The sequence below is a fragment of the Anthonomus grandis genome, chromosome 7, assembly GCF_022605725.1.
Source record: "Anthonomus grandis grandis chromosome 7, icAntGran1.3, whole genome shotgun sequence".
NCBI lineage: Eukaryota > Metazoa > Arthropoda > Insecta > Coleoptera > Curculionidae > Anthonomus > Anthonomus grandis.
The window spans coordinates 18,921,966-18,947,272 of record NC_065552.1 but is presented as its reverse complement, the minus strand read 5'-3'; the positions used below and the strand labels follow the sequence as shown (position 1 = coordinate 18,947,272).

At 34.4% G+C, this 25,307-nt stretch overlaps 1 protein-coding gene across 1 annotated transcript in view; it reads left to right on the top strand.

The window, feature by feature from the left end:
• LOC126738232 (importin-11) overlaps positions 1-25,307 on the top strand; it is an 82,554-nt gene that overhangs the window by 1,313 nt on the left and 55,934 nt on the right. Inside the window, exons 2-9 of the mRNA XM_050443467.1 lie at positions 2,969-3,069; positions 3,141-3,394; positions 3,467-3,733; positions 3,889-4,135; positions 4,236-4,443; positions 22,925-23,107; positions 23,166-23,354; positions 23,465-23,608. Coding sequence (XP_050299424.1) covers positions 2,969-3,069; positions 3,141-3,394; positions 3,467-3,733; positions 3,889-4,135; positions 4,236-4,443; positions 22,925-23,107; positions 23,166-23,354; positions 23,465-23,608 — 1,593 coding nt within the window. The remainder of the gene's footprint in view (positions 1-2,968; positions 3,070-3,140; positions 3,395-3,466; positions 3,734-3,888; positions 4,136-4,235; positions 4,444-22,924; positions 23,108-23,165; positions 23,355-23,464; positions 23,609-25,307) is intronic.

Here is a 25,307-nt window from a genome sequence, read left to right as displayed (position 1 = left end):
AGACTGTCTTATCCACAAAAAATATCGCCATCAGCTTGGCCCCCCCTCCTCAGGTTACAATCTCCGAATAACCTTCTCTTTACCTCTGCCTATCCCAAAAAGTGAGCAGATTAAGTCCTCTTCTGTGTACGGGGGCAGAAGGCTTTTTAACCACCTACCCCTTTATATAAGGCTAATAAATTGTGAAAAACGTTTTAGGAAAAATATAAAGAAACTTTTGCTTGCTAAAGCATTTTATTCTCTAGATGAGTTTTTAAATACAATTTTTTAACAGTGAAGAGTTTTGCGCAGAGTAATGTGAATTCTTACTACCCTTTCTTTGGGTGTGTTCTATATTCTATGTATGTAAGAATTGTTAAAATTTTTATATTTTTGTAAAAGATTATGTTGTCAACTATCTTTAAGGTTTTATATAATGCTTTGTTAACAACAGATGATGTTATGTAACAATAAAGCTATTTTTGACTTTGACTTTGACTTTGGGTTGAGTTAGAATAGCAGCTTGCTAGACTTCACCCTTTAAGTTTACACAAAGTTTTTCTTTGTTTCCATTGTACTTACTTAAGTATCTTATTTTTTTTGTAACTTATAAAGGTTAATAAAAGTGGTTTTTATTTATTTATTTATTTATTTTATATGCAGTGCCATGCTTAATAAATAAATGTATGAGGTGCATAAAGCTCTTAGGAAACGGAATACAGGTCTCGCATAATTAGCGCACCTGGTTGCGCTAGCCCGATAGGAAACGGAAACTCCCATATAGTAAAAAAAAAAAAAATTATTGCTTAAAATGCAGTTTTAAGTGTACAGAAAAGATTTCCTTAGAAAATAGATTACTAATATATAGAAACTATTGGAGCTGTGATTTTAACAAAAGAAAAAAACTTGCTTTTAATTAATGCGATAAGTAAAATACCCAAAAGGCAGGACAAAATGCACAATCAAGAAAACACCGCGGAAAGAGGTCACCAAAAAGGTCATAGAGCATGTATTTAAGAACCAAGGAGAGGGACCAAGTGGTAAAATTAAATCTGACGATTATAAGAAAGTTAATGCTCATATTGAATCTATTCCTGCTATGGAATCACATTACACATGAGATGAGGTCTAAAAAACGCCAATATTTGGTATTTTTAATTACGCAAAAATGCCTTCTCTTTATAAGCAATTATGTGAAAAGGATGATTTGGTGTCTGTTTTACTTATAACTTGTAGAAGGATATTTTGTAAAAACTATAACTACTCGTCTTATGCACTAATGTCAAATTTGTATACAGTATAAAAGTTCTAAGGATCTGAAGAAAAAAGAACTGGAAAATAATTATCAGGCTCACATGTTAAGAAACGAAGATTGCAATTCCGCTAAAATTAGGGATAAAGAAAGAGCATTAAACGACAATACATTTTTATGTTGCACGTTTGATTTACAGGGTGTTCTTCAGATTTCTAGCAGTGACGTAAACCCTATTACAACTACGCCCATGTTATTTAAAAATCTATGAAATGGCACCACCGAATAATGCGTTTTGTTACCTTTGGTCTGAAGTTAATGTGAAAAGAGGCAGTTTGGATTTCAGCATCTGTTTATCTAAATATATTGAGAAGCTGCCTGAAATATCTCTTTTAGATACTTGTAGAGGTCAAAACCGCAACAAAAACATCAGTGCTCTATTGCTTTTAGTTCAAGTAAATTCCAATGTGCAAATCATAGAACAAAAGGTTTTAGAAAGCGTCCATAGTTATATGGAGGTAGACAGCATGCATAGCTTAATTGAAAAAGCCAAAAGGCATGTTTCGGTTTATACTCTGACTGGATGATATCATCTTTCGCATGGCTAGAACATCAAGATCAAATAAAAAGCCTTATAGTGTAATTGAATATAAAAATAAAGTTAGGAGCACACTTCGCGATAAAGTCAACTGGCTAAAAGTACAGTGCTTTAAATACTCAAACTGTAAAATGTGGATTCATTAATATGACTATACTTTCGATTACAAAGATATAAATGTTTTAGGTAAAGGCAAGCCAGTAAGTTTAGATAAGTTCAAGTTTTTAAAAGCATACAGTAAACCTTAGACCAATTACAACCTCTAAAAAAAACAGACTTGCTAAAACCTTATAAAAGTCATGTAGTTCCAGAAGAATTTCATAACTTTATTATTATAAATCATTAACTACCTCAAAAGATGCAAAAGATTTACTTCCAGAACCAGCAGTTAAAGATAGCGACCTGGAAGATGAATAAACTGAAGATGAGTCTCAAGATAACTGACAAAAAACCTGACAGCTAAAATAAGATAAATATAGATTTTTGATTATAAAAAAGGAATCACAAAACACTTTATTTTATTTTTAATTTGCAAATAATAATAATTAGGTCTAGATTTACCGTTATATCAAATAAAATAATATTAATTTTGAGAAATATATTTTTAAAATTCGGTTTAATATTAAAATGCTTATAACTCAAAATCTGTAAAATGTGACTTATCTGGTTTTTGCAGCAACCCGACAATATATGCAATTGACTAAATTTATAAATTTAATTTTTCTATGTATATTTGCCTTGTGTGAATACTTTGTTGTATACTAACATAAATATATGAATTTTAATTTAATATTGAGGTCCACCTAAACATCCACATCATCTACCAATTGAATGTGTTCAATAATAATATAATTGATTGATTACTAAATCTCATAAAACAACCCTTATCAATATTAAGTGACATGTAATTGGTGATAACAGGGAAATTATTGTGTTAATGTCGCTTTAAGGAGACAAGATCTTTAAATAGTTTCAGATCAACAGCAAAGAAAATAAAATTGTATTACTTTTTGTATGTTTTGATGATTTACATAAATTCATAATTCTCATTTAAATTCATATCATTTGGTACTTGGTACTGATGGTAATAATTAATAACTTCCATACACACATTTTAAATGCAATATTTTATTTTTTAGGACGTAATTTCAAATCACACATTACACATAAACGTAAGATGGATTGCAGTGTTATACATGAAAAATGGTATTGACAGATACTGGAGAAAAAATGCACCCAAGTAAGTAAACATCATTAATAAATTATTCATCATATTCTAAGCGTTGATCTAACTAACAACAATATTTGCAGTGGAATTTCAGAGGAAGAAAAGTCACACATAAGACAAAATCTTCTAGCAAACTTCACAGAGCCAATCACTCAAATTGCCTTACAGAGGGCAGTGATAATATCAAAAGTAGCAAGGATAGACTGTCCCAAAGATTGGCCCACTTTATTTCCTACATTACTGCAAGCAGTTGAAAGCACTGACAGTGTGGTGCAACATAGAGGCTTGCTCACTTTACATCAAGTGGTTAAGGCTATATCGTCTAAAAGATTACCAGGTTAGAATTTATTTTATTATAATGTAGATAATTTTAAATTGGACCAAGTTAGGCACATTCAATAATTTCTAGGTGACAAAAAGCTTTTCCAAGACTTCACAAACCAAATTTATCCATATATTCTAAACTTATGGAATATCTTGACTGATCATTTTATACATGACGTGATGCAAGGTGTGGACTCTCAAATTGTCCTATTGCACTTGGAAGAAGCGCTGTTAACGTTAAGAATATTAAGAAAATTATCAGTTTTTGGTTTTTTCAAACCGCAAACTAGTAAAGAATGTATGGAATTTTTGCAGCTTATTTTTCCAAAGGCTAAGGCTATGTTATTATGCTGTAAGTTCCCGAAGTTTAATTTTAAATTTTTTATCACAAGTACACAGTTTATCTGCCTTGAGGACTCCTAAAGCATTCATATTTATTACTAGTTAGACTTGAAAACAACTATTTCTTAAATATTTATTTTCTTTTTAATTTAGTTTAAATTTTAGATAAAGAAATGAAAAGTAAAGGATCCCAAGAGCTTGAAAGGTGTGAAAAGTATATAATTCACTTAACAAAGGTACTGACTTCCATGCTCGATACACATCCATATTCATTTATTGATTTAATTCAACCCACGTTAGAATTATGTACCTACTACCTATTTACCGATGAGGGAATAACATTTCTTTTTGAACGATTCGTTATCCAGTGTTTTAATTTGATTAAGGAAATTTTACTATGTGCCGAGTACCGGTAAGCAAATTTAATTTTTTATATGAGTATAATGTAGTAGGAATTCTATTATTTCTTCTACTTTACTACAAATTACTACGTAATTCTACAATACTTTTAGAAATGCAAAACTCCCAAAGTCTCTGGAAAAAGAAAAAGCTTCCCAGATAAAAGAGAACTTCTTTACCCCGGAAGTAGTGCAGGATATTTTCCGAAAATTAGCGGGACATTATTTTATTTTGACCCAGGATGAATTGGAGGCCTGGGATGCGGATCCTGAGGGATTTTCTAATGAGGAATGTGGCGATAGTTGGAAATACAGTATAAGGGTAAGTTTTTCGTACTAACCAATTTGTTGAAACAATATTAAAAAAAGTGAGGTGCAAGTAATGAATTATTTAGGAGCCTATTAGAAAATCATGTGCAAAGTCTTTGTAGAAAGGCCCCATTTTAACTAAAGGGTTTCACTTTTGATATCATGCAACAACAATGTCAAAAATAAATTTCAAGTACAACTATATATAGTTATGCGAATATTATTGAACTCTCACAGATATATATGTATATAAAGTATTTTGGCTGCACTGATCTGACTCTCCATTAGGCAAGGTACTAAAAGATCAAACCTAATTTTGATTTATAAAATTGAGCATGAGCTTATAGAGCAAATTTTGGAATGCCTATTTAAAGCAGTTCAGATCAAAAATAGATTGGCATTAGATGACGACGCATAGTTTGCTATGGTAAATATTCGCGAGTAGCTAGTATTCTCTTGCTCTGCATTTATTTGTAAATTTGTCAGTATTTTTATGCCATTTTGCACATTAGACTTTCTACTGTCCAGAGTGTATTTATAGTGAGTTTCTTGTATAGTAGCATTATTGACTAGCTTTGGAAATTACTTCGATTTTTAAATAATACATCCCACGTTCCACGAAGTATTAGAGACCTTACACACTATGAGTAGAGGTAGGACTCGAAGCAATAGTAACCAACGTTGCGGCTTGGATGAAGGAAGATTGGACAGGCTAATCTGGAGGATATGTAGTAGCTTTATTCAGCAGTTGGAATCAAATTAAAGATAACTTTTACTCGATGAACCTTAAGCTTGAGAAGCTCTCTGATTGGACAAAGTCTGTGGGTCTGTTGCAAGTGATAAAAACGTAATTGAATGCATGGATGTTATGGAACGTATTTGTGAGCTAAAATTGCTGGATGGTGAAGATTTTGTTTTCCCCGCTTCATTCGAACTAACCTCAATATCGACTGCACTCATTTCAGTTGCAATTTCTGAAGATTTGACTAAACGACGCTGTCAACCACCGTATTTATTAATATTGCGTTAAGTCTTTATTCTTGTCTGATTTCTTTTCTTATTTTGCACTAATATGTTCAAAGGTGTTTTGAAATTTTTGCCAATGAATATTTGGTCATAAACTATCAGAAATTTTATTAACGGATGGTCTTATGTAATATACTTATTTATTTTTTCTATTAAATATAGTTTTTTAAAAGTAACTATTTTTGAATTGCATAAAATAGGTATATGTGTGATATACATTTTATTAAATAAATATGTATGTTGTAATTTATTATTATAGAATTGTTAATTCTTAGGTTTATCTGTGCATATTTTTTATTAGTAGACTTAATACATTAATTCCCTATACTACCATTATTAGTAAGAGTATTTTCTTTTAAGCATTAGAAGCGGACACATGGTGAATTAAGATAATATGAATGGATCCAGTGACAAAATTAGCTTTGCATATTTTAAGGTTCGTTCATTATATTCTAACTTTAATGAGTTTTCAAACGTTTTGATATAGTCGGATTAAACATGGCTACATGAGTGAAGGAATGTAATATAATTTTTTTTATAATTTTGTCTCACTTTTAAATATGCCTAACACAGCAATCAAAATACATTATAATAGTAATGTACTTTAATATAAATACCAACAATACTACATTAATATTAAAAATTAATTTATATTGTACAGCCTTATATAAATTAAAATTAGACAATAAAGATATTAAATCATAAAATAAATTAATTATAACAAAAATCAACTATATGAGAAAAAAACACAGACAACACAACATTTATCTAAAATTAGAATTAATAAAGATTAATTAAACAGTGTGTGTGCCAAGTGTGTAGTAACGCAATAATAAAAATGTTATAAAAAAAACAAAACGAAGTATATTAAACCCCAAAGTTCAATTAATTTAAAAAAAATGTGTGTCTCACTTTCAAATTCAACATACTATAACTTGAAAATTGATATGTAGAGAGGAAATACACAAAATAACATGTCTCAGAGACACATGCCTATACAGAGCCATATGCATAGGATCTATGATTTCAGGCAGTAAACATTTAAAATAAAAAATCTTTAACTTTTTTATAATTTTTTCTTTTCAAAATGAATAATTTATTTTTATTTATATATAAATAGTTAAACCAATGTGGCATTCTTACTCCATATTTGCAGCCATTCTAGGCCTAAACCGATCCTTTTTTTGGCTTCCTACTTTTTCGTTTAAAATAATAAACTTTTAACTTTCCGCCTCTTCAGCCGATACCGTCGTTTGCGCAGATCGGGCCGAACAAGCGTCACGCGTTTCTTGATTTGATTCATGCTAGCCCGGCCGTGCGTTTCTGCCAAATGATACTAAACTTATCGGCGGTTCAAGAAATTGTAGAAAAATGCCTGCATTTTGTATTTCCATTTTTCAAGGTTTATTACTAATTTTTTTGACATGGTTTTTCGATATAAAGTTTCTAAAATCGATGTATCTAGAGACGTATGGAAACCTTTTTTTATTTATCTTTTTTGTTTTTAAATAAAAAATCAAAATTTGAAAAATTAAAAAAACTTATCAACTGTTGAAAAAAATTTATACATTTTATTAGTGAAAACCGCATTAAAAATATTGTAAAATAAAAAAATTTGCACTCTTGGACCAGTTTAGAGTTGGTCCTGGGTTCTTGGATGGCTTTTAAGGCAGCCTGGCTGTCGGAGTAAATGATTATTTCAGTCTCCGGGCCCTCTTTGAGTTCTGCCTTGGTGGCTTCCGCCAGAATGGCCAACACTTCCGCTTAAAAGACTGACGAATGTCTTCCAAGCGAAAAAGCTTGTCCTTGATAGGTGTTGCTACGATACACTCCAGCGCCTGACAACCCTCTTTGGGCCATTTTTGAACCGTCTGTGTACCATATTTGTAAATCCTTTCGAGGTCTAACATAGAGAAGGCCATTCTTTCCTGCTTACCAATGTCGAGCTTAAAGGAACCTTCTAACCATACAGTTCCTCTGGCTTTGCATTGAGCAGCAGCACAATTGGTATTTTCTTCTCTACCAGTTTTGGATGTATGCCCTGCTAGTCGGTGCTGCCATGTGGTGATATCCTTCAACCTTACATAGGATCATAGAGCCTCCCTCTAAATTCATAGCGGGAGTTCCGGCAAATCCAGGAGGATGTTAAGATGCACCTCGTGTGGTTCTAATCGAATTCATAATGCTGAGATCGGCCAGCCCTTGCATTCTAGCTAGGTTTTGATGATTTGAAGACCTGTTTGTTGCCGTCCACCAGACCACCGAGCATTTCAATTCCTTTGTTGACTGCCTCGGTGACTAATGTGCAAAGCTTTCTGGCACATTAATGGGCCAATAATGGGCGGGTCTAATCCTGCCTAGTTGTCCTTTTTGTGAAAAGTATGAGCTCTGTTGTGTCAGGATTGACATAGACTTTTTTAATTGAGTTCTCACGCACCACCTTTGGATGATCTTACATGCGCTTTGCATGCAACAACTACTATACTACCTCAATGAATTTGCCTGTGACTATACCCAGTTACATTACGCCTATCAGCATAAGGCTGCGCATAGAACCTTTTCTGCTCAAGCTGCCTTAGGAACCTGCCCATGAACCGACACCAGAGCTTTGGCGATAAGCAACTCCCTTGCGGGCACCCACCCTGATTTCTGACCGGTCATCCCCCAGAGCTGAGTTGGCAGTCCTCTCTCGCAGCGCTGATCTGACCCAACCGACCAATGAAGCCGGTGTGTTCCTGGTCTGTATAGACTCGCAGATCACTATTGTAATGTCAATCACTTCCCTTCGGTTGCAATTCACAAAAGTAGGTTTGGCGCCCTTGTTCGCGACATCGAGGTTTTCCGACATAAGATATTCGAGAAGCGCAAAACCTCGCCCATATTCTTTGGTACAACTCCATACCGCATTATTCGGGTTCGAATTGCAGATCCAATCCTTATTTTCCTTAACTAAAGAAACTAATCCCTCCGTAGAGGGTAGTTGTGTAACGTCATACCAAAGATATAAACTTGCAACGATTAACTTGTGGTTATTCTTACTGACACAGTATTCGAGGACGACGGCTGTGACATCCTTGGAGCTCATCTAAGTCTGCGGTCTGCATGTGGACCTTCTTCCACACTCTTTTTTTGCTAGTAGTAGACCAGCGAGAAGGGCCTTCCTCTGACTTCCTCCGGGCGGCTTCCCTTTTGGCCTCTCACTGCTCCTGCCCCTTCCTTCTCCTTTATTCCTTTTTTTGCAGCTTTTTTCTTTCGGCGCGGGCTTTTCTCTTCATTTCCTTGGATTCGAGGTCCAGCCCTCCCTGTGGTGGTTGGATGCTTCCACTGGGTTGTTCACTAACAATCGTCTCCACCTTGGAGCTGGAGCCTAGCAACTCCACCTCGTTTCCCGATTGTATTTCTCCATCGGTTTCTTCATGGGTGGGAACTGGAATTCCCAAGTATGGCCTTCTTTCCCTTCTTCCTTCTTGGGCTCTTCTGCCATAATGTTTCTTTAAATGATGTTGTAGTGTAAATGTAGTTGCGCCTGTTTTCGATGCATCAGACGGTGCCCCAGCCTCCTCCCACACACCGCGTCGATAAGTGATCTGGTTGACTCCTCAGAAGGTTATGGACCCCGCTTCCACGAATATATTCCTCCGGATTACGCAGCAGGGTCCTACGCAGGCGGCACCTGGCACTACTACGTCACCCGGGACTTTTCTCGAAGGATGATGGGGCAGCTCCTTACACCGACTAAGGTAATGGTGGGCCCCTCTACTATTCAACGGCCTGCAAAAAGTGCCTTAAGATCCCATTTGTTACATCGCTACCGCTCGGGGCGAACCACCTTACGTTCCTCTTCGTTACCTTTCTACGTTCATTTGAGGGTCATCTTTCCTTGCAGTGCCTCAGGTGGAGTTTTGTGGGATTGAACCTTACATTGAGAATAAAATTTGTAAAATAAAGATGTGTCGGCCTGATAGTGACGTATTGACTCTAAAATCTTATCTTTTAGCAAATCTAACTGTGTCTTGTCATTACCAACCAGTGAGCATTTGTCCATCTTTATCCAAGATTCTAGAAATATTGATATCTGATCAAATAAAATCGCATATTATGCAAGCTGGTTTAATACCGCAGTCAGGTTTCCGAATTGGCCACTGCTTTCTTCCATATAATGTTATGACATTTTTAAAGCTACGGATAAAGATGGTCGAAACATTTGATCATTTTGCACTATAGTAAAGCTATTCGATACTACAGATTTAATAAATATTTTAGCTTGAGTCACAATGCTGTTCAACTTATTCAAAATTACCTAACGGGGGGAGCCAAAGAGTTGCTATTGGATCAAAGGTTTCTAATTATTGGCGTGTCCAGCAATATGTTAATGGTCAATCTTGGAACTACTTTTATTTTTTTTAGATACATGTTAATTTCATGATTATTTAGTAAATTGTCATTGTCATCAATATGCGGATGACATGCATCGGACCTATCAGACACTGATTAAAGTTGAAGGCATGATTTTAGCTTCTTCTGCGTGTGAAAAAAATGTAGGCGTTTGAATTGATGATAAATTGAACTTAAAATAAGAAAAAAAATTAATTACCTAGCATTGCCGCATGGAAATTTTAAAAATGTTATATCAAAGTAAAGTTTTTTGCATGCCTAATCATTTTGTGAAATAGCATACAGGCCATACTATTTAAAAAATAATCATATTTTATAATAACTTTTTTGTGGCCCAACCTGCTTATGTAAACATATTTTTAGTTTATTGATTTGTGGCAAGCAACTATGCTATAGAAATTTTTGCTCTACCTCGTCTTTCTTTCTATCTTTGCTGTACCTACGCCTTTTTGACGCACTCTGTATAAGAGATGGAAGGTATTAAAAAATAATGAAACAGAAAAGCAATTTTAAAAACTTAAAGATGAGGTGAACAACGTGAGAAAACAACTAAAGGTGTAGAAACAAAATTAAATGAAGCCGGAACAAAATCTAAAAAATGTGGAATGTATTAAACAACCTGGGCCTACAAAAAAATAAATCAACAAAAGTTAAAGAAATGAAAAATATCACTCATACACAAAAAACATGCTTTAACAGAATTCAACAATAATAGGCTAATTTCAATCCTGAATACATTTTCAAAATCTTAAAAAAAGGAATTAAAATCGCATGACCGACTTTATTGCAAAACACTAAAAATTTGACCCATACCAATACGGGTTCCAAAAAAAATAGCAGCTCTTTGGGAGCAACATAACATGTTTACTGACTGAAGCATGGTGTCAGGGGAATTGAGTAAAAACAGTAAGTCAGACCCAACAACATACACAGCAGAACCCAGAAAATTATACCCCGGAACAATGTCTAGACACCCTTAAGAAGCTACCTTAGAACTAACCTTAGAAGTTATCTATGTTTTCAGATCGCTTAAAGAGGTGTAAATCCAATAATAAAAGGAAATAAGATAATTTACTTTTTAAACTCTCAGAGAAGTAATTTTATCGAAAGCTTAATGACACTGCTCCAACAAAGACTGCCCTTAGCATTTACAACAACTAAGTAGAGAACTAACAAGAGTAAACCATCTACAGGGATGATTTAAAAATTCTTGCGGCAATAAGAAATCAACTAGAACAGATGCTTAAAATAGTGGAAAGGTTTTCTGATGATATAGGAATGACCTTTGGACTCGATAAGTGTCGAACTGTGAACATTATTAAGGGTTAACTACAACCAGGTGACTTTCAGATAGAAAACGGTCAAATAGTTAATGCTTTGGATGAAGAAGAATTCTACAAATATCTAGGAATGAAGCAAAGAATTCATAGAATAGACCATAAAGAATGAGCTGACTATGAAGTTCACTACAAGAATGCGGCGACTCCTTAAAACGTAAAGTCTTAATAACGGAAACTTATTATATAAGGAAAAAAGCAAGTTTGGGTGGGAAAGCCACTACATGGAAGGCATGTTCACGAGGTTCAACAAGAGTATGTCGACATAGCGGCATCGAACTACTGGTTGACTTTGGGATAGCTTTTCCCCTAAACTGAAGGATTTCTTGTGGCTATCCAAGATCAAGTAATATCAACAAGAAGTTATTTAAAGTTTGTCGTAGGTGACTGGACCGTACAAAGTGACAGATGTAGGTATGGATGTGAGACGACGGAGTCCATTCAGCGTGTCACCGGTGAATGTCAAACTTTAGTCTGTCAATCAACTAGGAATATTAAGAACATGCTTTAGTTGCAAAAATACTGCATCAAGAGCTCGCAGAAAAACTAAATCTCTTATTGCCAGCCAAGGTATCATATTATAACTATAAGCCGGAACCAGTTCTTGAAAATGAGCAACACACATTGTATTGGGATGGGATCGCACTGTAGTTACAGACCAACGTGTAAGTAACAATAGACCTGACCTAATACTAATGGATACAATTTCTAGGAAGAGAAACCTTATTGATGTAGCTATTCTTAATAATAATAAGATAAGAGCGAAACATGATGAAAAGATTGTTAAGTACAGAAGTACAGGGATCTAGAACACCAGATACGAAGACAATGGCAAATGAGAGAAGTGCAGACAGTTCAAATTATTGTGTCAACAACAGCAGTAATACTAAAGAGCCTGATCGAAAACATGAATATGCTAAACCTTAGGAAATATAAGCTGATTCAGACTAAATAATAATAATAATAATAATGATAATGATAATGATAATGATAATGATAATGATAATGATAATGATAATGATAATGATAATGATAATGATAATGATAATGATAATGATAATGATAATGATAATGATAATGATAATGATAATGATAATGATAATGATAATAATAATAATAGGCGAACATCTATATAAGCACATGCAAAAGGCAGTACTACTGGCAACTGCTCGCAGCACCCGGAAATTTCTAGGAGATAACTCTACATTTCAGGTCACTTAAGGACACCGAAAAGACCCCCACAGACCACAGAGCTTAATCCTTTTGATATCGCAGGTATCTGGGATAAGTAAATGATAACAACAAACAAAACCTGGGCTGGTGTTTACGTAGTCTTATCATAAACTAAGAAACAGGCCTGTAGGCCAGCAAAAACATTGGCAAATAGAGAGCCCAATCCTTTTCATGTTCATCCACCACCTTGGAAAGATGTTGTTCGATTGTCTTGTTGAATCTCTCCACTATACCATCGAATTGCGGATGTAACGCTGTTGTCCGTGCTTTGTAAAATCCAAGCAGATCACAAAGTTTTTGAAACAGCTTGTATTCGAAATTCCGTCCTTTATTAGAATGCAACTCTAGAGGGATCCCAACTCTGCTGAAGATATTGTTCACTAAAACTTCAGCGACTGTCACCGCTTCTTGGTTGGGAAGAGCAAGAACTTCCGGTATTTGCTAAAATAATCGATGGCGACCAGAATTTACCTATTTTCCTAGTTGGGAAATAAGTACCTTCTGGGAGAGAATGACTTATGAGATTCAATCTTGGGAAATGAACTCGATATATTGATGGGGATTCTTTTAAATGGCAGCCCTATATTATCCTTCATCCTATTTATCATCTTATTTACTCCCAAATGAGCTCCACTATGCATATCTTCCAGGATCTGGTTAACTTTCCTCCTTGGAATCACTAACTTTTTCTTAATTATTTTTCCACTTGGGCTTTCCCACGCTTTCATCAACAATCCATCCTCGACGAATAGTGAGTCCCACTTGGCCTATAGTGCTTTTAAATGTCAATCCTCTGTCCGAAACGTCATTCCATCTCGGTCTTGGTCTGTCGTTTTCCTTGTCCTGACGAATTGCTGATATATCTTGGTCTTCGTGTTGGTCTTTTATTAACTCAGCGGCACTCTATCCTTCACTAACCTGAAATTTAAGACTTCTTAATATACCACACCTTTCCGTTATTCTACTTTGGTACAATGTTTGCATTTGGGCTGGCACGGTCTCCTGGATAAAGCGTTTAAACTGCTTCAGCTTCCCTGCCCATCTTGCGACTTGTCTTTTTGGTTGGTTCTTCTGCAACAACCATTTTAGGGCTCCATGGTCCGTCCTAATCAGAAATTCGTGTCCATATATCTGGGTCTACCGATCTGCAATATCTAGAAACTCTCTCCTCGTGACTCAATAATTTCTTTCTGGCCTTGACAACACTCGCTCGCTAAAATACTCGATGACTTTCCATTTTACATCTCCATTCTGGACTTATGATAGCACAGCTCCATTGCCAATATTGCTCGCATCTGTATCTAAAATAAACTTTCCTTGTTGTTGTCGGTATCCTAATATGAGACTGGAATTGGGCAATATTGGCAATTCCTTCGACCACCGTTCGGTAAAATGTGCAGTGCCTAAGAAAACTTCTTAACTCATGCTTATCACGAGGCCACGGCCAGTCCTTTATGCTTCCAATTTTTTGCCGTTCAGTTTGTATTCCTTCTCACTATACCATATGCATAAGAAAACTCACTTTCTATTGAAAGAGCGAGCACTTAATTTAACTGAGCATTCTGGATTTTGTTAAAAACCGATTTTAAGTTTTCGAGATGTTCATCAAAAGTTTTTCCTATTACGAGAATATCGTTAAGGTAAACAAGGCATGTCTTCCATGTAACTCCTCGTAGTACAAATTTTATTAACTTCTTGCAGAAAACGCAGTTTTCTCCTTGTCTTCTTCTTGAATGCCCACTTGCCAATATCCACTTTTTAGATCCAATGTCGAAACCAGGTTGAACCAGCAAGGGTCGAGATGTCACTCATCACTCGTCAAGTTTTCTACAATCCATACAGGATCTAGTTGATCCATCCTTTTTCGTCACTAAGACGACTGGATCATGGACTGTTTTTGACTCCTCGATCATCCCCTCGTTAAGAATGTTATTTCTATGCCACTGTGCCTCCTGGTGTTTAATAACATGTAGTCTTCTAAGTGGCCGACCGATTTGTTGAGCATTTCCAGAATTTATTTTATGCTTAGCTACTCTTTCCCATTCTCCATTTACCCCCTTACTACATTCTTTAAAGATCTCCCTGTGATCAGTGGTGAACTGTTTGGCCTTGCTTAATTCGTCCCAAAAAAAGATGTTTTTAATCCTTTGCGATGCTGTCCAGATTCGTGTCAATTTTTTTGGTCAAAGGAATCGCGCAACCTTTTTCACATCTGGACACAGATCTCACTGCGATTAGTATAAAACCATCAAGTCACCCTTATCTTAAAGCTATTGGGGAGGATGTTGGCAATCCTTATGGGAATGTTACTTACACATTCTCTTGTCTTTCAATCAAACTTTCTTTTAATCAATCCAACGCGGCATTTAGAATTTTTCTCCAATCTTTCTAAAATGATCTTCAGATAGTTGGATTTCTTGATCTCTATTACCCTCTACGAAATATTGGGCATCATTTTCATCTTGGAAATCCTCAGACGCTGCTGCATAGGCGAGATGAATAAGGCGTCTTATATCTGCCTTAATTGTAGGCAGATTGTAGAGAAGACTTTGCTTCTTTTGTAGTTTCCTCGACTTTTGTATGTCTAGATTTTACTTGGTCTACAGCTAGATTGGTCTAGCTGCCTTCGATATTGGTCATCAAATCTTCTCTATGCTAGTACTGTTTGGAGCAACTCCAAGGTTGATTCCCGAAGAGCTACCATGAAAGCAGTTGCTTATCTTCATTTTCCCAGCCATCAGCTGCTTTATATTGTCGCTTGTACATTGTCCAAGAAGCCTGGCCGTCCAACGTTGGAGATTTGCGACCGATGGTTGCCTTTTTATTCAGGCAATTATCCAGGCAATCGGACTGTAAGTTGTTTACACATTCCCTTATGTCCTTCATCTCTTTTTCTATTTTCTGTTGTTCTTCCCGAATTTCATTTTATCTTTCTGCGTGTTTCCCATAAAAGCAGCTTGTTTTATTTTCTGGAATCTCTTGTTCATGCTTCTCATGGCGTCTTCTTTCCTCATCCTGTAGCCCGCTCTCTTCCTTCTCTCTTTTTTTCTGTCATCACTGCTTTTTTTCCCTTCTTGTTTTTCCTGTCGGCGTCGCTCTTCCATTTTATCCATAAATTCGGACATGAATGACATTTGATCCATCTTGGCATTTTGCTTTCTCGTATTTACCATGAAAATTTAAAAATCCTTTCCCTAATCAACTCAATTTATGCTCTCCTAATATTTTCTGTTTTATCCCACTTCTGACTCCAATTGTTACGGATTTCTCGTAGTTTTAATAAATAAGCACACTTGAACACTAAACACTAAACTTTTTTCACTACTTCACCTACAATCATTTGCTATCTAACCACTTATTGATTATTTAGCTTACTCAAGTCACAACTATAAACCTAAACCTAACATCGAATCATGTCATTATATATATCTATAAAATTCTTCTACTAATTAGAAGAATCTTAACAGTTAAATTTGTACTGCTTTTTAATTTTAATATTTTATAATTCTTAATTTTGTTAGTACAAATATAAGCGAATATAAATCGATTAAAATAATCCGGTCAAGACAGGCAAATAAGGCAACTTTGTAACAATAATATATTGCTTACATAATATACAAGGTGGCCCGGAAAATGTGGGAAATCTCTCGAATTCAGGTAGAAAACAAAAAAATAATATGGAACTATAAAAAAAAATCGTATAGGCCCCCTCTACGAAGATACGACCCCTTAAAGACGCCACTGGAAATCGGTTTTTCTTGATTAACTTTTGAAGTACTTGGTATATTTTAATAAAAATCTTACATGATCAACACTAAGGAGCTCTTAAAACAGAGTTCTTAAAACACATTTACCTTGGTTATTTTACCAGGGGTAGACTAGGTTGTACATTATAATGCTTACATTTTTAACACCTTGTCTGATACAGACTCTGAAATAATAAATATGAATAGCTTTATCCTTAAATTAAAGAAAAGGCACTCTTGTTGTAACCTTTTTGAAGAAAAAAAAATTAAGCAACACTGTTTTATTTTGTTTAAAAAAATACATGATCTGTTATTTTTTTCAGCAATGCGACAGTTATTCAAACAATTCCATTTTAAATTGTTTAATCTGAAAAAGTACATGTTTTTAAATATGCAGTGTGGTTCTTAAAAAACAACCTGAAAAAGAATGTAAACGAAAATGTTTTGCATCTTTTTATCGGCATTTTTTGTTTTTCTAAAAACACCATTTTTGCAAACGATTCTATAAACAAATACCACAATAAACAAATACCATCTTTCAAAACTTGCCATCTTTCACGTTGTCAATGCATTGATCATTTATTTCGATAATAATTTATTGATTTGTTGGTGAATTTAATGAATTAAGTCGAAATATGGAATTCGTTTTTATTGAGTATACAGATATCTTATTTATGGTCTTGCGTTTTGCAGTGCATTTGAAGCAAAAAGCTGGCTGATAAAAATCCTCATGCCGCTATCTTTTCTTATCATCAACATCAGTTCCAATTAATTAAAATCTGGGCAGGAATCATTGGCAATTTTTTGATTGGGCTATTCGTATTACCATCACGATTGACTGGAGAACACACACGAGTGTATCAGACGTCACGGGGCCCAAGTTGAATGTACTTATAAAATTTTTAATTAATTATTTCAAATTCTTAGCTTCTTTATAAATTTTTTTTTCAGGTTGTTTTTTCGTTTCAAGAGAAACGTAGGTTTACTTTTTTTTAAACAATTTCGTTAAGGTGCCTTTCTTTAAAGAACAACACTTTTTTGTTGACCTTTTTAAAAACTTGTACTTTTTCAGATTAAACAACTTAAAACTTCTCTATTATTTGAATAACTGTCTTATCACTGAAAAAAAAGAACATATTTTGATCAGTGATGCCTTAATTATTTTTTTTCCAAAACCGTTCATTTTATCGATAATGACGATTATTTTAAGAGTCTTTATCATATAGGGTGGTAAAAATGTAAGCATTATAATGTATAACTTAGTCCGCCCCTGGTGAAATAAACAAGGTAAATGTATTTTGAAGACTCCGTTTCAAGCTTAGAACTTTGAAAGACTAGAATTAGTTAACAACAATTGCTTGAATTAAACATGTGCACTGGGGTGTTTTGTTTGCAAGTTTTCATATTCATCGATTCTTTGTTGTCAAGTTTATACACATTTTCAAAAGAGGAATTTTTCATCTATATATCAACGCATATAATAATGTTAAATTAACTTGTGAGTGTTAGATTTTGGATTAAAAATAAAAGTAGAAATAGATATATCTTATTCTAAGCGCAAAAATAAGATCTCCGAAGCAAAACAAATATAACATTCTCGTTCCTAAAATCGCTTCTAAAAAATTTGAAGTGGCAACACCGCAAGCAAAAACTGATGTCATCTTGTCAAATGGTTTTGTGTTTACATTCGGCATTTGTAAAGTTCTGCGTTTTTTCTTTGGTATTGGGTTGAAGAAGAAAAAAGTTCTCATTGGAGTGTTTTTGTGAACTGTTACGATGGTAAAAACTTGTGTCGTTTGTCCCGCACCATAGAAAAAAGTCGATTCAAGCCGATTTTTTCACAAGTAAACACCGATACTGTTATAACATCATGATACTGCCATCATAAACGTAGAATAATAAAAACTTATTAAGAAATCTATAATAATTATAAAATATTTTATATCCATAAAAATGCATTTTATTAGATAGGAACCTTTACTTACTCTAATGAAGTATGCTAAAAAAAAGTGTAAAGAGTTCATAAATTGTAATATTCTTTATAATTTAAAGCATAATCTATTATTAATAAATATTTATGTCAATATTTTTTGACGACTTCACTGGTAAAGATTCCTTGTGTTTGTAGAATGAACAATGCGATCAAGCAGCATTGCGATGGTTTCATTTTCTTTAATATACGTTATTTGCATTCATTTAACTTTGAATATTGGCTTCTTTATAGAGTATCTTATCATATTTTATTGAAGAAAATGCTTCATATTTTATTAAAGAGAAACAGAGGTATTTTTTTGTATCTGTCAAAATAAGTGACAAATTTTAATGATATTATAAAGTGTTTTTTTTGCCATTTCTAAGCATCATTGCATCAGAGATGTTGCAAGCAAACAAACTGTCCACGTTCCATAGTTCCACGGCAATGCTAATTTAAGCCTTTTAATGTTCTAAGGCTTTAAGAGGTCCTTAGCACATTTTTTTAAAATAAATTATACCAAGTACTTCAAAAGTTATTCAAGTAAAACGTATCTTCGTAGGGAGGGCCTATAGGAAATTTTTTTATAGAAAAGTTCCATTTAATTTTTTTATTTTCTATCTGAATTCGAGAGAATTCCCAGATTTTCCGGGACACCCTGTATATTTATTGGCCTCACATAATACTAACAATATAACTTGGAACTATAATATTAACAGAAAAACTTGTGCAGTGAAAAAAGACATCATTGAAAGACAAATGTCTGTAAGGACATTTTAAGGAAATTGAATGTATCTTTTATTACTATGCTAATCAGAACTCTTTAAAATGTGCATTCGCTTATATGATGGATATTTACAGGAAAATATTAATCTATTTTTTAATACAGTATTAAACATTATTAGGGTTATCTGCAACTAATTTAACTGGAAAATCTGGCAAATGGCGACTTATTATAAATGAATGTGCTTTAATAAATTAACTGTAAATACAAATAAAACTGTGATTATGATATGATATGATATTATATGAGGAAAAATAAACAATAAAGTTTTATAAATAAGTTCCTTAATAAGGTGAGACTTAGCACAACTCTATAAATATTTAGAATTAAACTTACAATTGGTGCAATAAATTTGTGTATATTACCTCATATATTTATTTATTTCAATATACAGCAATGCCATATTTATAAAAATAATATTTTTCTTCTATAGTGCCTTATCTTGTCCGGATGGCGATTATCAAGAATATCATAGTTTGTTATCATGTTTGTTGACCGCTCTTCGGAACAGTTCTGCGGTTATTACTCCAAACCACTGTCGGAGGTTTTTCAGCCATGAGATACGACGGTATTCTCGCACCCTCCTGCGAAATATTTTGTCTTGCATGGCAAGTTGAAGAATTCGATATTTTTCTTCGCGCGCATTAAAGTATCTTTAATACTCTCCTGTAAATCTACGTCTCGAAGGCTTCGGTCTTTTTTTCAGTAGCCTGCGTCAGAGTGCAGCTCTCGGATCTGTATAGCAGCACCCTTAGAATGTAGCATCTTACTATTCGCATCTTGGTATCTAGACACAGATTACAGCAGCACAGGAACCGAGTCTCATCCTGGTAAATGTCGGCCGTGCAATTTCGATTCGGGACCTTATCTTAGCGTGGCCCCATTGCGAGTTGATGGTTCCGAGGTACAGGAATCTGTCGACTCTCTCGATCTCCTTATTCCATGCGAGTAGCGCCCCTGACTCCGATTTGGTTCAGGTCTAGGCCGTAGTTCAGTAATAACTGTAGGTCTCTTAGGCTGGTTGCCAGCAACACAGTGTCATCGGCGCGGCGTAGCGGACGTTGGTGATATATTTTCCGTTTATTCGGATTTCGTTCGAGTTCTACGTTTGGGAGGGTTTCAGTTAAGATTTCTTCAGAGTATATGTTGAAGAGAGTCGGCAAGAGTCTTCACATAATCTTCATCTGGTCGGTCAGTTAATATTCGAATGTCCTTATCATATATATACATATTCGTTGCAGGGCGGTGAAAAACTTTCGATGTTGACAACAGTAAAGCACGTGTATTATTCATCACATCTAATATAAAAACATTACTAGAATTACAAAAAATTTATATATCAAGATAAAACAGTTTTTAATCTGAATCACCGTAAGCCGCTGGAAAATAGACCCAAACTATTTCCATTAAAGAAACATAAAGTCCTAGTGAGTGGAGCAAAACCCCATTGTTGGCTGAATGAAAAGGTAAACAAAACAGGGGAGTTAACCCTTCCTTAACAGGTGTTAAAAGAAACTGCTTCCAGGATAGTAGGACAATGATATAAATCATTCAAGATATTATAAAATGTTAAAGCATTAAAATGATGCCGCCTGATTTCAAGATTAGGAATATAAAGCTGGATACTAATAGCATTACAGTCGATGTAATAATTACGGAAAGTATTAATTTTAGCTCTGAAAGCGAGAGATCTTAAGAATCTTTCCTATACAGCGTCAATGCGTTCAATATAACAACCAAAGAGCAATAAAGTAATGCGTAATATGTTGGGAGTTTGGGGAAAGTTAGAAATGAAGTATGCTACCTTAAGAATGGCTAAAAAAGTAACTATATTTCTAAAAGCTTTTACTGGTCGATTACTGTTTATACATTTTTCACATTACCAATGTAATCATAATAAGTGCCTACGTGATGGCATAATTAATATGTTTTTAATAACATTACTAATCTACTTACAATAAGCACGTTATAATATACATTATGTAATAATTATATTAATACCTATACTACAAATGTGACACAGTAGTAAGGTGAAAGATGTACACTATGTAAGAGATAAGATTACGCATATTTCTGTTATAAATATCCAAAATATGCGGTAAAAAAAGTCTAAAATCTTTAACTGTATCAACTGCCCTAAGTTCATTATTGTTGATTGTATTGTTATTGTTAGTTAATAATTTTATATAATTTATTAATATTATTAGAATGATCAAACGAAGTACATACACACTTCTTTACATTCAGTTCGAGATGAGTGATATTAAACCACTCGGCAATATTTTTTTTAAATTCAATTGAAGTAGCTCAGTGCCAAGATATGACTTAATGGGTTTATACCGTTTATAATCATCAGCAAAAATAAATCTCTCATGAATAAGTTAAAAAAAGACAGAGAAAATATGCGAATCCGGAGGCACACTTGAAAGATACTTCAATACAATTAGAAATATAATTATTTATCCCAATTGTGTGCCACCAAACTATGACAAAACTCGATCAAAGTATCATCAAGTTCGCCTATAGCCCCAAACTTTCTAACTAGATGATCATAACCAACCCTATCAAAGGCCTTTGAGAAGTATCTATACACACTATCAACCTGTACAGACCTCTATTGGTAAATCAACAAGTTAGTCAACGTAGACCTACCCTGAGAAGGAAACATGCTGATGATCACTAACCAACTGCTAGGAGTGCCATGAAAATTGTACAGAAAACAACCTGTCAAACAACTTAGGAATTATAGACTCAATACACGCACCTCGATAGTTACAAATACCACTTATCTTGCCATTTTTATGAATTGATGTTTAAAAGCTTACCTTCCAATAGTCACGAAATTAGCCTGATGTCAACTAAAGATTGTAAAGGCCTACTCAGAGTACATACGCAGTTTTTAAGAAAAGCTCAAGGCCAAAAGACTTTCTGTTTCTGAGGACAGCGTAAAATTTTATGAAATTTGTATAACAAAGAAAAACAAATGCAATTTAAATCCAAAGTATAATCAATCTTACAATCAATCCTTGCTAACAGGTTCCCCGTATGTAGATTTAAAATACCTGGCTAATAAGTTTCACAATAGCTTGACCATTACCAAACACTTCGGCTTCCATATGGATGCTATTGAGATATGAATTAGACCTACATACGTAATTTATTATGTATTGTATGTGTTTCGAAAATTAAGAACGATCATGAGAAACTTCAATATTTAATCTTTCAATATATGGTCTAAAACATTAAAAAACATTCTTTACATTCCGCCTACCATAAACAATCATCAAGAAAAGTTTTACATTGATTCCTTAAAGTCGAAAAACTAACATAGTACCTGAGATCCTTGCTATTTCTGATTTTTGTGAGTAATCTTTTTTTGACAAACAAGATTTTGTAATTTTCGACTAAACCAAGTGGGAAAATTGGACCTCTTTTCTCTTTTTTAACCAGAAACTAAATAAAAAACACAGAACCTCACAAGTGCCGAGTGTAAACCCAAAGCCAATTGAATTTGACAAGATGACATTTTGCTTATGCTTGCAGTGTTGCCCTGCCACGTTTTTTAAAGCAGTTAGGAATAAGAATGTTTTTATTTTTTCGATAAAAATGTACTTTTTTTTGTTTAAAGGCGTTATATTTACTCTTAGAATAAGTTATATCTATTTCTACGTTTTATTTTTAATCCAAAATCCGACACAAATAATTAATATTATGTGTTAATAAATAGCTGAAAATTTCCTCTTTTGGAAATATAAGTAAACTTAAAAATTAGTAAACTTGACAACAGAGAATCGGTAAATATGTTTTTAACCAAAACAGCCTTTTGCCCCTGATCAGATGTTGAGATCAAACAAAAGTTGTTGCTTACAAATTCTAGTCTTTCAATGTTCTAAGGCGGTACCAGTGATATTAATTATTTTAGAGTCACTTATAAATAAATTTAAAAAAATAGTGACGTGCTAACCAAACATTAATTTTATTTTATTTACTATAATTTTCAGCCAAGTATGGACACAGTATTCGTAACAATTTACCACGAATATAAACATATATTAACCCCGGTCATATTAGAATTGATTAATACCACGAATATGATCGTACCTCCCGATGATATGCAACAGATTTTAAAAAAAGACGCTATATATAACGCGGCTGGTTTGTGTGCATTTGAATTATATGACGAGGTAAACTATCATTATAACACTAATGTAGTGTTTTCATTATTTCTATTAATTATTGCAGGTGGATTTTGATAGCTGGTTTACAAACACCTTAGTACATGAACTAAGAATCAAGCATAATAATTACAGAGTTATCAGGAGAAGAGTGACTGCCTTGATAGGTACTTGGACTGGAATTAAATTATCGAATGAGTTAAAACCTGCGCTTTATGAATGCGTGGTTGGGTTGTTGAGTCCCGAAGAAGATATGGTATGTAAATCCAAATTAACTTTATTAAAAGATGTTTTAAAAGATTCTTATTATATATATTTCTTCGTAATTATTTTTACGTTATTTATTTTGTATATTTCTCCATTTAGGTGGTGCGATTAACTGCGGCATCAACCTTACGATACGCCATCGATGACTTCGAATTTAACAGCGAACAGTTCAAAGACTATGTTTTTAATGCATTTGATTTATTATTTGGATTGTTAAAGGAGAGTAACGAGTGTGAAACGAAGGTAAGAATTATTCAGACCCGAGATTTTTCCTTTCTTTACTGGAGGCTTAAAAAGTGTTTTACACTAAAAATTAGTTTCTGAATAAGAAAAGAAGTAGTCTTTAAAATTAAGTTGACCTTAAAATAGCCTTGAAGTTAAATTCAAATTGTTTATTCATGTTAATGTTAGTACTTACACACCTCGTAGAAAATTGACAATATGCAAAGTGAAGCTAAAAATATCTTTCGACCAGTCTCTTTATCGGTTATCTTGAGTGCTTGCCCTATTCTGGGATTAGACCGATGCAGCTCTTGGATTTTTCCGAACGTTTCACGGACAACCTTGCTATTTTCTCAGATATTTGTAAATCCTTAGCCACACAATGAGCCAGGGCATACTCAGCTGGAGCAGTTAGCAGGTCTTATTACACTTCATAAATCACGCCGTACCGACCCTTTTATGATGGGCTATAAATTATTCTTCCGTAGGTTAGCGTCTTTCTGTTTTCCATAATAAGGAGCCAGTCGGTTGAAGTGAATGATTGTTGCTTGTTCTCTTGGCGAGTTTTTTGTACTCTGTAAAGAACATCATTGGTGGCTTTCAGAACTTTGTATGACCCATTCGAGGACATTTGAAGTTTCGGTGTTCCGACTCTTAGGGTCATAAACTCAAACCAAGTTACCGTTGTTGTACCTCTGGTCTGATCATATACTGCCTTCATCGCCTCGGTCGCTGGTATCAAAAATAGAAATCTGCATTTGATTGAGAATGATATTCATTCTACGCTCAGTGAGGTGTCCTCCCCGACAACATCGGTTCTTGGCCGGAAATCAAACTTTAGATCGCATAGGAGACGGAGTTCTCTTTCCATCATTATTCGAGCCGGAGACTCCCTTGTGCTTTCATGGATTGCCAATTGGATCAATAAGCCAACAGGAACAAGTGAAGAAACCTATTCCAGTTTCCTTGGTGGCTAGAGACTATTCTGGCCAAATACCGATTAATAGTCCAATCCATTCGGTTCACCATGCCATCTGACTGTGACTGTAATGAATTTGTTCTCGTTTTCTTGATTCCAAGCGTCTTAAAGATGTTCTGGAACAAGCAGGAGTCAAAATATTATCCTGTGTTTGAATGTAGCTAGTTTTATTAAGACGTTGGCGATAGTAGAGGCTTCTTGGTTTGGTAGCCCTCTACCATTAGAACCTTATCCAACCCATTTGGTGAAAAAATCCATCACAATCAAAGCCTTCTGCTTTCTCTGCGGCCCATTATTTTGCGCACAAAAACGCATTTTCTGCACCAGTCACTTACGTCTCCTTGTTATTGATTTAGTAAAATCTTTGCCTTACATTTTGCAGGGTCTTTGTTACTTCAAGGAATACTTCTGACACAATATGGATTTTCTTTAGCTGCTCCTAAAACTGATATTTCTAACGATTTGCCTTCTTCCCTCTTTGCCATCGTGGTCAACCATTTTCCTCCTCAAGAGTCCATGTTCCAAAATTAGGGAGTTCTATTATGCCCAATATGATAATTTGGACATTGGGAGAATACTTGGTAACTTCTTCCCTAACTTCGTTCTTCTGTCCAAGTTGGACACCCCTTTCTATATTTAGGTTAGGACTACCTGGATATCGGGATCCTACTCTTGGTCCTTTAAAAGATTTTCATTTTGCCAAGTGTCAGCAATGATAGATACTTAGCATCTTTCTTCTCT